Here is a 13500-nt window from a genome sequence, read left to right as displayed (position 1 = left end):
AAACCCCTGAAGCTGCTGGCCAAAGACTTCTAAGCAAATTCCAATTTTATATGGTTTTCTGTCTGAAGTTACACTGCTGTCGGAGGTCACTTCTATTACAAGTTTCTTTATATTCTCTGCAGAAATGTGTTTTGAATGAAAACTGGATTATTAGCGGCTGCAGTAGGCCTTCAGTAGAAATTCTACATCAAACCCAAGCATGAAGCTTAGAAAACTGCTTTCAGTGTGATCTTTTTCTGTCAGACTGTGACATAAATCACAATATAATCAGAAATTAGACAAGCTAAATGGGCCAAATGAAATAAAAACCCATCTGCACAGGTGACTTCTCAGCCTGAAGTTGCTGGTATTTGCTATCTTTGTCTCGAGGGTTGCTGCCCTGTCGTGCTCCTTGCTGGTGGAACCCAGCTCATCCGGTTGAACCAGCATGGGCCTCATTCCTGCCTGAATGAGAGGCTTGTATAAACCTAACCCCAAAACGCTATATAAAGAGCTCTTAACTCTGCAGTCACACAGCCTGAGCAGGGATGACACCAAGAAACACCACCGCAAGGAAACAGATCACCTTCTCCAGGTAAGCCTTCGGACACAGACCACTTTGGCTTAAGCTGCCTGTTTGTTTTTGTGGATTTTTGTAGATTTCAGCTTCTGAAATCTGCCGTGATGCGTTTGCTTGTGCCTTTACCAACAGGTTGTCTCAGAATCTAATTCTAGCTCCTGCTTTCTTTTCACTAGTGGTGGAATCTACGGTCTACGTTGCTCAGAAGAAGTGTGTAGTCCCTCTGATTAAGTGGTTCTCAACAGTTCAACAGTTCTTTGACAAAATTGTGAAATGTTTAGGACCACTTGACCAGTCAGACAAATGCTGCTAGCTGTGGAAAATACTGTTGAATGGGTCTTTGAAAAGGAAAACATCTCAGAAGGTCTGGCTTTTTTTTTCTCCCTCTTGCAATTTTGGGAACAACTGTGTGACTTACTCAGCTTTTCTGCCTCCTTAATGTCCCTCCATGTCTCCTCTCTCATTGTGCCCCCTTGTGTTACAATCACAACTGCAGTGCAGGAGCTGTGGAGGGTTGTAAAAATCATCAGCGTTCAGTAATCTCATTCTGCTGGCACATGTACAAATTTTTAACAGCTCTGCTGCTGCAGTAACACCCGTCTTTCACTGCTTTACTGTTGCTGCTATTCAGAGGTACTGATTAAAACAAGTCAATAAAGAACCATTTGTCTCTGATGAGTCTGTGTGGGATGAAGGATCTTGAGTCTGCAGGGACGGTCGCTGTCCAAAGTACTGAAAATTGCTGCTGTGCTAAATATGGTTCTCACATCTTTTGTCATTTTTCATTTAATTTAGCAAAACAGAAACATTACAACTGGAAGGACATTATGATTATTATTAAAACCAGTGCTGCTAAACAATTACACGTCTCATCTATTTCTGCTTTAACTTGGTTTAAGACAAATTTACTTGACTTTTCTTCTACATTACATTAATTAAACTAATTATTAGTCCAAAACTGGACTCAGTTAGACTTAATCCATGCATACATTCAGTCAGTTAGACTGTAAATGCCTTCATTAAATTCTAAACAGACAGGTTTGCATTCAGATCTTTTATTTTCTGGGCAAGTTTGATGGGAAACCCAGAACTAAAGACTCCCAATCTGACACAAGAAAATCCAAAAGCTGTTTCCCAAGGAACAGGCTACTTTCTATTGCATAAATCATTCATGAAGGCACTGTGCACCATTTATTCCCCCTCTCCTTCTCAGACAGCCCCCTTTCTCCTTTCTTCACTTTGATCTCCCGCATGCGCCAAGAACTATCAATATTTGCTAAACGTTTCTCACAAAGCCTGTCCGTGCACCGGGAGAAGCTGCAGAGGTCTCACAGGCAGGGATAAGACATAGGAGAGGCATTAATGAGATGCCCAGAGCGATTTCCCTGTACGTGCGCGAAGGGCAGCAGATGTAGCAGCACATGCAGTCCCAGGGGATCCCGTCCTCGGAATTTCATCAGCGGCCGAGGGAGACCCAACCCAGCCGAGCCCAGACGTCCTCCAGCGGGGGAGAGCTGGGTGACGGACGTGGTAAATCATCTTTACTATGGATTGCAATTATCGCTCTACTGACAACCCCGACCTGCCCCCCGTGACAAACACAAAAAAGTGTGTGCGTAATCCCTGTGCGTAAAGGAGCGATGAGTTGCGAGGTGTTTGGGATCAAAAATAATTTATGCACTCCCCAGAATATTTATTATTTACCCCCCTCTGCTTAGCTGTCAGAGCACCATTGTTGCATGAGAGTGTAAATGTTGACCATCTCTGTCCTGCTGAAACTTTGGTTCTCTGTTTAGTGACCTTGCAACTTTAGAGAAGTTTAGGAAAAGCAGCCTGATCAGATATATATATATTCTGTTACTGCAACCACGAATTACAGCTGAGATGAAACATTTTTTTAATAGTATGAATGAGCTAAGCAGGAATAATGGAATAATTAAAGGGGAAGTTCACCCTAAAATATAATTTCGCCTCAGCTGTTCAACTGTGTTTCACAGAGACACTGTTTCTTGGAGTTTTGAATGCAGCTTTTTAAGGTCTGATGAAAGTAATCTATGATGACACAGTGATGTAATCAGGGTTATTACAACAAAAGGTTAGTGCTACAAACTGCCATGGGGTTTAGAAATATGTGAAAACTTACCAGGCAGGTGAGGACTACTAAAATCTATTATTCTGTTGCATCATGGGAAATGTAGGATCAAGGGCACTACAGGGACTAAAGGTCTGCACATCTCAGCCTTTACAGTTGACAATCTGACTATTAAAAGAGCAGTGCAGGGATATCCCTTCAATTCTAAGAACAGTTTGAGTTGCCACAGTTAAAAACAGACTTCCAGCTATGAGTTAGAAAACAAGCCCATATTTTAGTCAAAGCTCCATGGGTGCTGTCACACTCTCTGAGGCTCCATGTGGATGACATCATCACTACAGTTTAGAAACTGGTTCAAATTCATGAATTAAAACTGAGCTGACAAAATACTTAGAGGATTCGGTTTCAAAATGAGTTTTCTCACTAAAAATACAAGCTCAGCCTTCTATTTACATGTTTTTTACTGCTTACTCAGCCCATTAGGACTCCTGCGAAACCACCCAAAGCCCTCATTCTCAATTTATCGGCTAACCAGCCTCAGCCTGCCTGAAAAGGTGAAGGCTATTCATTGAATATCGATTGGCAATCATGCGATCTTACTGAATTTCAGACATCAGATGCTTTATTTAGCAGCAATAGCTCCAAACGCCTTAAATTATCACGTTACTCAGAGGTCATCTATAACATCTATTCAGGGTTGATTATTTTAAAAACACATTTTATTTGATTTGCTTTTGATATGGTCTGCAATAAAGTATATTAAAATCAATCAAAATCTGATCAGTTTCAGTTGAATTAAAAAAAGCTGTCCCTGCTGATGATGTTCGTCATTGTGAGTAAATAAGAAACCAAGTGTCTCATATGTGATTCTGCAGCAGCACAGTAATCACAAGCATTAGGCTGCATACTGCAGGAACATTAAACAAAACAAAGAAATAACATACAAGCAATGATGAGGTCATTACTGTGTGCACAGACACACTGCAAGTCCCGACATGAATAATCCAGGAATATTACAGGGAGTGTGTCGTTAAAGGTTATGGCCAGGATTGTCATTGTGTTTTACATCTTTGTGCGGGGGATGACAACGAAGCACCAGCAAATCGGGTGGGAGAGCAGGTCATCACTGTCTGACAGTGAGCTGAGAGGGAGAGAGAGAGAGAGAGAGAGGGAGGATGGCTGAGTGAGAGGGGGGAGACAGAAAGAGAGAGGGAGAGAGGGAGGCTGGAGATCAGAACGCAGCAGATGCACAAGGTGCTCCTTCAGACCTGCAGCAGCTCTCACAGACCACACATAACCAGCCTCAGGATGGTTCCAAAAGTATCTCAGTGGATATAAACCTTTCTGCAGAGCCTGCCGGGTGGATTGTACTGCTTTCTTCTCCAGCTACTGGAAATCTGAGAGGTTATTTTACGCACACGTGAGAGCGCTCACCGCGAATCACTGAATGTCCGGATTAAAAAACCTTGTGGATCTTTTTAGGGGGTACGAGACACATGAATTAGATGGATCTACGAGTCAAATAGGCTTCCCTGGCAGTGGAATATTTTCTAGGCTACACTTGCAGCCCGCATGGCTTTACCAAACTCACCGGGGTCTCCCGGAGCTGGGAAGCCCAACCCCAGCGTCATAGACCTGGGGACAATCTTCGTTGACTCCGACATCATATTTGGGTTTACAAGTCACCTGCTGAAGAGAAAAACAAAGGTAAGAGTGTCCTAAAGAAACACAGAAGGGATGAGCTCATCCTTGCATTCTGTTGGTGCGTAAAATAAGTGATGAACAGTGACGAGTCAGACAAATGATGAGAGTCTGACGGCTGCTGTCCTGCAGTCAGGACCGAGAACAGCACCTCGCAGCATCTTCACTCCATCCTGTTAATCTCAGCCTCTGATTTCAAGCATCATAAGCTTGCTTATTCAACACTTTCTAAAACATTTTGCAGCAAATAAAAGTATCTTAACTTTTATCCTCTTAAACTATTTCTATAGCTGATGGGAAAAATACCTCTTAGAGGCTTGACTGACATTAATGGATTATTTTAGAAACCAGGATCAGGTTAAATATAACTGTTCATAGAAGGTTTGTGGACTACAGAGACACGTATATGGGGTGATTATGAATCTAATTCTTAATGTTATAACTAAATATCTCTAACTATCCTGAGATAATCCATGTTCAGCCTCAGAAATTGTGTAGTCTACAACAGAAAATGTGCTTAAACCTATCCAAACGACTTCTGAGTTCAATTTGTACAACCAGAAGACTACAGACTGCATGGTTCCCTAAATAGGATACGTCGTCTGAGGGCAGCTGAAAAGACAAACGGTTTCAGAAGTGCATGTGACCACTGTCGCTTACATCACCCACATGAAATATTCAAAGTTTACCAATTAAATATTTAACCTCAGTGCGCACACCCCTCCGGTTTGAGTGCTGCTGCTCTGCCTTTCTGACGGAGGATGGCGCCAGAGTAACACCAACGAGGCACAGTGCTGCGCCTGGAGAGGGAGAGGCAACAGTTGCTGGTGTGTCCTGAAACTGATCGCAGGAGAAAAAATAAAAACCTAATCGGAAAATTATTATAAAAACGCACTAGCTGATCTGTCTTGTCCATTATTGGCTGGGATAAGTGGATTGGAGCACTATTTTGGCACATCATATGATATTTCTGGAATGTGCGTAAAAAGAAGTTTTCCAAGAGAAGTATTTGCTTTTAACCTACTAAGCCCCAGTTTACAATCATGTGTGCTGCCAGATTTTAACCATGCTGCATGAATAAGAACCTTAAGTTTCTAAAGATAACAAAAATATGACCTTAAATTGGTAAAACTGTGTAGAAATTCATGCGTAAAGCACCTTTATGTTTCCATTTGGTGAAGCCTTACAAATGTAAGCATCATACTGCTGCACTAAAGGACTGAAGCAAGCTGATAGAGAACAAATGCTTTATGTGATGATGTGAGACTGCACAGAATAAGATGATTTTGCCTTAAATGCGTGTGAAAATAAGGGGAAAGTATCTTATCTAGTTGGATAGGAAGTCTAATGTGTCACTGTTCACCACATAGACAGCTCAGAGTGGTTCACCTCACAGTAACAGCTCGGAGCCCTCTCGTAGTTCAGGAAAGTTTCTTTAGCCCTCCCATTCCAGGAGTGTTACCGCCTCCTGCGCAACCCTCAACACCCTCCTGTACCAAAACTCCTCCGCAACTTGTAAACTTCTGGGACACACTCACTAGTTGCCTTCTCACAAACTGCTGGTCCTGTGCGGTGTGACAGATGACCGGTAATCTAGAGTGCAGCTCATGGCTCTGCCGCGCGTTTTTCTCTGGCAAAACCTTTGAGTTTTACGAAGTCTGAAGGTGTAACCTTGATCCGGGAGAATGAGCTCTTTTGGGGGCAGTTCAGCTTCTGATGGAGGGGACCCTAACAACCGCATGTTCACCGTAAGTGCCTCGCTGGTTAAGTGTTAAAAATAGTGATTTGCTTTTACTCATGCAGGTGGTATTGTTTTAGTTTTACTTGCAAAGCCTCATAATTCGCATCTCTTTGCTGCGCATTTGGACAGGTGCTCTGCATTCAGATTGCCAAGGTGCAAATAATTAGGTGCAACAGTTTCACTATCACTTTTGCGCACAGTTGAATCGCGAAATGCTTATTTTCTTGCAAGCAAAAATTAACCAAACTGTCTTCCCCTCGTGCTGAAGGTGGAGGGATGTCCGAGTGGAGAGTCTCCGGCAACCCCCAGGAAAAGACTTCCCTCTGCGGAGGAGGCGCGATGCAGCACCCGGCCTCCTCCTGAGGGCGCCGGGTCGGTTTCCATCTCCGAGTCGGAGGAGAAGGGAGGCTTTTGCCAACAATGCCAGAAGAAAGTCTCGGAGTTGAAGAAGCAGGCCCTGGCTCTGGCTGACCAGACCTCACTGAAGGTTGGTGCCTGCTTTCTTAGACTCTTTTACTTCAGCATTCCAACCTATTTTGCTTTTACTGTCACCTTAAAGTTTGGAAACTGTGCCACCTAAGTTGCTATTTTACAGTATTTCTTGTTAAAATCGTCACATTGCTCTCAAAAAGTCAACAAGTGAGCAAGTTATAGTCACTATTGTGAGCACAGAGTGGTCATAAAAACTCCCACTGTGAGCTGCTGCAGCATGTTTTTTTTATAGTTGCATGTGTGTGTTGGTTTTCTTGCCCACCTGCACCTGCTCTTCACTCTGATATATGGACAATGGAATCATACATTTGATGAACTGCACCAAGAAAGCTCTCACAGTCCTCTTGTAAAGTTGTTTATTGCTACACTTGACTTCAAATGCTGGCCTTGGATGTGAAAATGGAAGCTTTTGAGACTTTGAAAGTGGCCCATTGTTTGGCCAAACAATGCTTATCTTTTTATTTTGCTGCTGGGTGTGGGGGGTAGAGGGGGCCGAAATGAGCGAGCTGCTCACGTTGGCGACCGAGGAGGAAGTTAAGTCCCAGTCGACCTTTGCTGGTGCATTGAAAGTGTTCCTGTACGGCTGCTCCCACAATTCCCACCGCTGTTAAATATAGGCCCTGAGACCACTGTTGTTGTGGCGGGGCTGGGTTTGCCCTCGGGTTGGTTCTCCTTTGTTGTCCCGTTTTAGAGGGAGAGTCTCAAAGTGGGATTGGATTACATCGCTTCAAGGTTCACCCCGAATCCCACAGCCCCTGATGTTCGTACGGGAACCGGCATACGATGGGGACAAGGGGGGCATTTCTGCAGCACCTGGGCTCTGAAGGTTGAGACATCTGTACGTGTGGTCCGATCTTTGTGATCAGATCCATATTGAGGTATCAGGTAAGCCCACCCCGTAAACACATTAACTGCTATTAGCTACCATGGGAACTGACCTCCCCTTTTTAGTGTGGGACCCTCCAGCAGTACTTTGCGGCCCTCACCAGGTGCTCTCAGTGATAGAAAACTTCCCCTTTGGCCTCCCATTTTGCATTTGTTGATGGCTAAATTGGGCCTTAATTCCGGGGTGGCAAACAGTGATGGCAGGGTGCTGTTATTGTACCAGGGTTATGGTATGGGCTTCTAACTGAGGGATAATAAAGCCATTGTCTTTGCGAGTTAGAGCTGCTCACCTGTTGGGCCTCATGGGATGGACGCGGTTATGGGTGATCGGTTCCAAATTACTTCCTCCACGGAGGGAATAAGGTCAACAGGGTCACTCAGGTGGCCTGCTGGAGCGTCTGGCATCCAGCTACCTGCTAAGGTTCTGCCAGTGTTGTGTCTGTGGTTGTCATGGGAAAAAAACGAGAGCGGAGACTGTTTACCCGAGGTCACACTTCCCCTCCCTCCCCATCCGCCTGCCGTCCCGTTTTTGTAAAGAGGAAGTCGGCTCGGTTCCCCAGACATCCCTCTTACTCCCCCCCCACTCCCTGCCTGTAGACTTATTGTTTGAATACAGTAGTAGTAGCGAGTAGATAAAAATTCAAGGAAGAGTGGTTGTGTAGAGTGAATGTGCTTTCAGACATGAAGCCTACTAGAGGGAAAGTTGACTTTTCACATACAGCAAAGCCTCCCAGACAGCGTTTGTATTTTCCTGTTTGGGTCTGAAGGAACCTGCTTACAGTGTGTCAGACAAGAAACTTGGAAAAGTAAAAGCAATGCAGGGAAGTTCTTGTGCACAAACTACTAGGTCAGCATTAAAAATCTATTTTAGATGAGAACATTTTTCTGCATGCATCCGCACCCACCGGCCTTTCAAGAGCAACAATAGTGTTGGACAACTTCTTAAACATACTTTAACTGCACTTTCTACTACTTTGCCCAGGTTATGCACTCAATTTGCAGCGCTTTTCTAATTATAAGCATTTTATGACATCATACAGAAGGGCTCAACCCCAAATTAACTTTGCTGAAATTATGTCCTTGAGCTACCACCCCTATGGTTTAGCTGTCTTGACACGTTTTATGTTACTCAGATAGCAGATGATGAATAAAAAAATGCCCTTTGCTGCAAGGACAGGTAGAAACGGTGAGACACCGACCACCTCCAGCCTTGATGTAATCAAGGGAATTCACCTACTTAATTTGCATAATTAAAACCTACAATAACGAGTGACTTCAATAGTGAACAGCAGACAGTCTGGATTCAATAATTGTAGAGTGTGCTTATTGTGGCTGGACACAGCTTCTAGGTAAAGTATGATATGAAGAAAGATGATCGCTTAAATCTCCACTTCAAAGAAACCAATTAGCTTCTTACTGTAATTAGAGAATCTCTCGACAGTCAGCACAAACAGAAGGGACTGTGAAGCTGGATCAGATCCAATGTCAGCTCATAGATGCTAACGGTTCTCCGTTTTGTGAAAGTCCCTGACCTGAAAAGGGACACTTCATAATTTCGTTGGTGTGTGCTGATAAGATCAAACAAGTGGTTTTTGTACCTGTGCCATCGAACGTCTCCTGAAGAAGCGTTCAGTGGCTGCGTTAGATGATAAGGCTCATAAAGGCATCAGCGTGGAGTTGTTGTGACCTGTAGAGGTTATAATTCCTCAGGCTGGAACAGATCGGCCCACTCAGTAGCAGATATGGAAGCCAAAAAGACTGGATTCTTACTAAATACTTAAGGAGGGTCATTATTGGCTACAGGTAGCCTGGCTAAGTCAAAAATACATGTAAAAACCACTAAAACATGAAAATTAATGAATTATAGCTTGTTTGTTTAATCCTCTGAACCCCCAAGATCTGCTGGCAGGTTTACAAGTCATGTAATCCTTTATAAAATATTTAAAATTTCAACATTTATTAGAGCTAGAAACTGAAAAACAGAATAATCAGATTTTCAACTTTTTGATGGTTAAAAATGGAATATTTCATAAAACTATTTTTATTTTACATGTCTTATTTAAAGATTTGCCAAAAAATAAACCAATTTCATCAGTCAGATTTTGTAAAAAAAAAACAAAAAAAATCTGCGTCCCTGGTCTTAAACATGATGCCATTACAGACTCAACTGCGACCAACAGTCCAAGACATGAACTCAGATGCTTTTTGACTGAACTGAGCTGAACTGCAGGCTATATTTATATAAAGCAGACATGAGACAAGAACAGAAAAACAGCATAAACATCTAAGTAGTAAAATATGTGTAGTATGAAGAGTTAAAATTTTTTTCAACACCTGTTGGCACTTGGAAAAAATGTTGATTCCAGATCAACATATCATCAAAGAAATTCAACTTTGTTTTTTTTTTTTTTTTAAATGACTTAGGACATTGTAACTGTGTCATACTACACAACAGTCATTTTCAGTTCTCTCTGATTCTAGCCGTGGTTGTGCTGTTTCCAAAGGATTACAAGACTTTATCTTGCAATGAAAAATGAACCCACAGTGAGTTAAAATGTGACAGGAGCAAATAGTCAGTCATTACAAAACTGACATAAAAATGACATGTTCTAGGTGGTTATGTCTGTTTCTTGGTCTGACAGTCACTTGCGCAAAGCTTGTTGTTCCCCCATGTTTCCAGTCTTTATGCTAAGCTAAGTTAGCCATCTGTTGGCTGGAGCCTCATATTTACTAAACAGACTTGAGAGTGGTATCAATATTTATCTAACTCTGCAGGAAAGTGAAAAGTTGCATTCAACAAACTATTTCCTTGAGCATTTGCTGCTAAAAACTTCTACTGTGTGCGGTTTTAAACTATACGACATGAAAGTATTTCCACTATTTTCATTTTCCAAGCCAGTGTTGCAGCAAGGTTTGGTGTATTGCAGAGACTGCGGGTCAGTAATAAGGTCAGCAGTGCTAACGGCCGCTCATAAATGCTGAGGCCTATGAATATAAAAGCAGAACAGGACCTTGTGAGCTCTATTAGGGCGCTGACTGATTAACAGAGAATGTCCTGCAGGCCTGCGAGGGGTTGGAGATCTGGATTAAGTTGAGTTGTTGGAGGCTGAGGTCAGTTGCAGCCAGACCTCACCTTCCTGTCGACCTCTGCCCTGTAGAAACAGAAACCCCCACCAGTGACCGGGTCACTGTAGAGATCAAGGTATGGGTGGTGAATCAAGTCAAATCTTGTTGATAGAGAGCGAGCAAACCACCAGCTAATCATGAATATCATGCACTGCTGATGTATGCACAGTGTGTCTGAGCCTATTATGGATGGTGTGCATGAGTGTGACGATGAATGTGGCAGCACGAATGAATTCGTGCCATGAGGCCGTTCGCCAGCTTTTTTCATGTTAAATTCATAAATTATGGAAACAGTAATTCTCGCAAATGACTCATTGGGATTCATGTTTGATTTGTTTCTGCTTTGTTCCACATTTGACCCTCGATCCTCTCAGAGTGCAGACTTGTTAGTGAATCCACGTAAGTGTTTCAAATCGGCTTTTGTTTCCCGAAACACTGGAGAAAAGAAATTAATCAACTCTATGTCTCCCAACAAATGTTTCCGGACTGAATATTCATTGGCATCGTGCGACCTGAGTTTGTTTGTCTTTGGTTTGTGTGAAGTAAACACATGAATCTCACGTGTTAACTCTATGTTGGCTGCTTTTCGTCTCTTTTCTAATGCGCTTTGTGCCTGTTTGCCCATTTATGAATTTCTATACCTCTTCAGGGAGAAGTGGGGCGGAGTGTTCTATTGCTATTGCCAATGAGTCTAGAATATTGCTTTGTTGATGATAGTATAGCTGACTGTGTGTTTACGGGTGAGTGTAAGAGAAACAGGGTAAGTCCAGGAGAGAAGAATGAGACGTGGGTGAGTGGGCTACCTGGCTACTGTTTCTCAGCCGAGTTGAGGGAGGCGTTACCGCTCCTTTGTCGACCGACCTCTGACCTTTCTGTCAGTTCTGTCAGCCTTTATGGTGGGTTAGAGTTTCAGCGGGCCGGTCAGGGCTGGAACAGGTGTACTCTGCCAGGTTCGCTGCAGGAGGCCAGACGACAGGACGGGAGCGATTGGCAGACGGATGGAGGCAAGGAAAGGAAAAAAGAGTCTGTAAAAAAAAAAAAAAAAAATCCCTCCGGTTGTGAAACTTGAGCTGACGTAGAGTTAAAACAGAGCATGACCATATTATTCTATTCACCTCTAAGCACCTGAGCCCCTGAGGCCGTGTGTGTGTGTGTGTGTGTGTGTGTGTGTGTGTGTGTGTGTGTGTGTGTGTGTGTGTGTGTGTGTGTGTGTGTGTGTGTGTGTGTGTGTGTGTGTGTGTGTGTGTGTGTGTGTGTGCGCGCGTGTGTGCGTGTGTTTCCTGTGTGCCTGCTCAGCAGTGCGTTGCTCTGCAGAGCAGATGAGAGACGAGACAGGAGAGCAGAGGCGACTCCAGGCTGAGCTGTGCTCCCCACCTGCACTGTGACTTCTGCTTTATGGCATGTGGCTGTATTAAACTGTAGAGCAATAATCTGGTGTCAAGTGGTGCAGAGACCGCAGACATCAGTCATGGTGCTACCATTCTGAATTGTACGGGAGCCTCAGCAGTTTGCAGTAGTTCACTGCCACGTTACCTTCGTCCCTGCAGCTTCATTCATTCACTTTTAGGGGCTGAGTCTTGAGGAAACTGCAGTATTTTTTTGGTATAGATCAAAATGTTGCCACAGCTTCAGGCATTGACTGTCTTTCCTTTATATTTTTGTATTTCTCCAAGTGAAGTATCAAGAAATTTAATTTGACATAAAACTGAGTTGTCCTGTTGCCATTAGGTTCCAAAATTTCCCAACAGCACCAACTTACTAGAGTGTAGATTACAGTGAAATAAAGAGCAAAGTTAGTTCCAGAGGTGCAAGAAGTACTTTGATCTTGTCTACAAAAGTATGATACAAAATGCCATTTAAAAACAAAAATATGTATCATATTATTGGATTCTCATAATAGCATCCATCACTTTAATGTTGAAGTGGATAAATTTGATTTAATTACTTTATCTGCTGGGTAGCTTGAGAATTTCCCTTTCCTCTGTCTAATGTGACATGATCATTTATTTGTTGACTATATTTAGTGTCACAAATTAAATCTGCAGTAACCTAATGTACCACAAAATTGTAATAAAGTAAAAAGTACTACATTTGTGTCTGTATTGTCCAAAAACATGCTGAGGTTAATTGGTGATTCTAAATTGTCCGTAGATGTGAATGCAGTAAATGATCTTGATTACTTTTACTGGTTAATTTACTGTTTAGTTTAAGTACTGCAGGGATTTAATTGCCTTGGAAAAAGATCCCCCATCTCCTTTATTTTTCAGCCTGTACTTCATGTGTCCCTCTGAGCTGCCCGGTGCAACCAGCACTCTTAAATTCGGACAGTGGAACAACCCTGTCAGTAGTTAACAGAGTGTAAAGACTTTCTTTTTCACTTCCCTGCTTCCACATTTTCACAACTGGTCCTGCTCCCGAAGCCCTTTCACTGGCCACAAACCTTATTTCCTAACCTGCAGGCGACTCAGGAATGGAGGCCACGTCTCCGCTGTGTCTGCCGCAGTTTCATTTTACATCTTTAATTTGGTGAGCCGAAAGTGAATTGACCCCAATTGTTGCCGGCCAGTCCGTCTACTTATCGCAATTGCTTTGGTAAATTGCTACGAGGCAGAGTGTGGGTGGAATGGCTTCGGGCAGATGCAAGAGATGATGGGCCTGGGTGGGAAAAATAAGGCCTATGCTCATCATCTCTCATCGGGAGGAGAGTGTAGGAATTCTCCACCTGGAATAGCTGCCATTCCTTACGTCTGCGCTGCACTCCTGAGGAAGCACATCCACAGTGGGCAAGATGAAACAGGAGCTGACGGAGGCTCTCCAGCAGATGCCCACGAACACACATATAGTCCTACATACACGTTCACCTGAATGTGTCCTCTTCTGACCATCTGGCCCTTTCTGCTGCGG

General features: G+C 43.2%; 1 protein-coding gene across 2 annotated transcripts in view; it reads left to right on the top strand.

Moving 5' to 3' along the window:
- Positions 1-3925: 3925 nt before the first annotated feature.
- kif26ab (kinesin family member 26Ab) overlaps positions 3926-13500 on the top strand; it is a 69999-nt gene continuing 60424 nt past the window's right edge. The window contains exons 1-2 of one of the 2 annotated variants that reach the window (XM_035955351.2): positions 3926-4358; positions 6362-6580. In XM_035955351.2, coding sequence (XP_035811244.2) covers positions 4224-4358; positions 6362-6580 — 354 coding nt within the window. In that variant the 5' untranslated portion in view covers positions 3926-4223. Of the gene's footprint in view, positions 4359-5862; positions 6101-6361; positions 6581-13500 lie in introns of those variants that run through there. The other variant, XM_023285938.3, reaches the window with a different exon arrangement.

This window comes from Amphiprion ocellaris, chromosome 20, assembly GCF_022539595.1.
Source record: "Amphiprion ocellaris isolate individual 3 ecotype Okinawa chromosome 20, ASM2253959v1, whole genome shotgun sequence".
Classification (NCBI taxonomy): domain Eukaryota; kingdom Metazoa; phylum Chordata; class Actinopteri; family Pomacentridae; genus Amphiprion; species Amphiprion ocellaris.
This window is presented reverse-complemented; position numbering and strand designations above follow the sequence as displayed.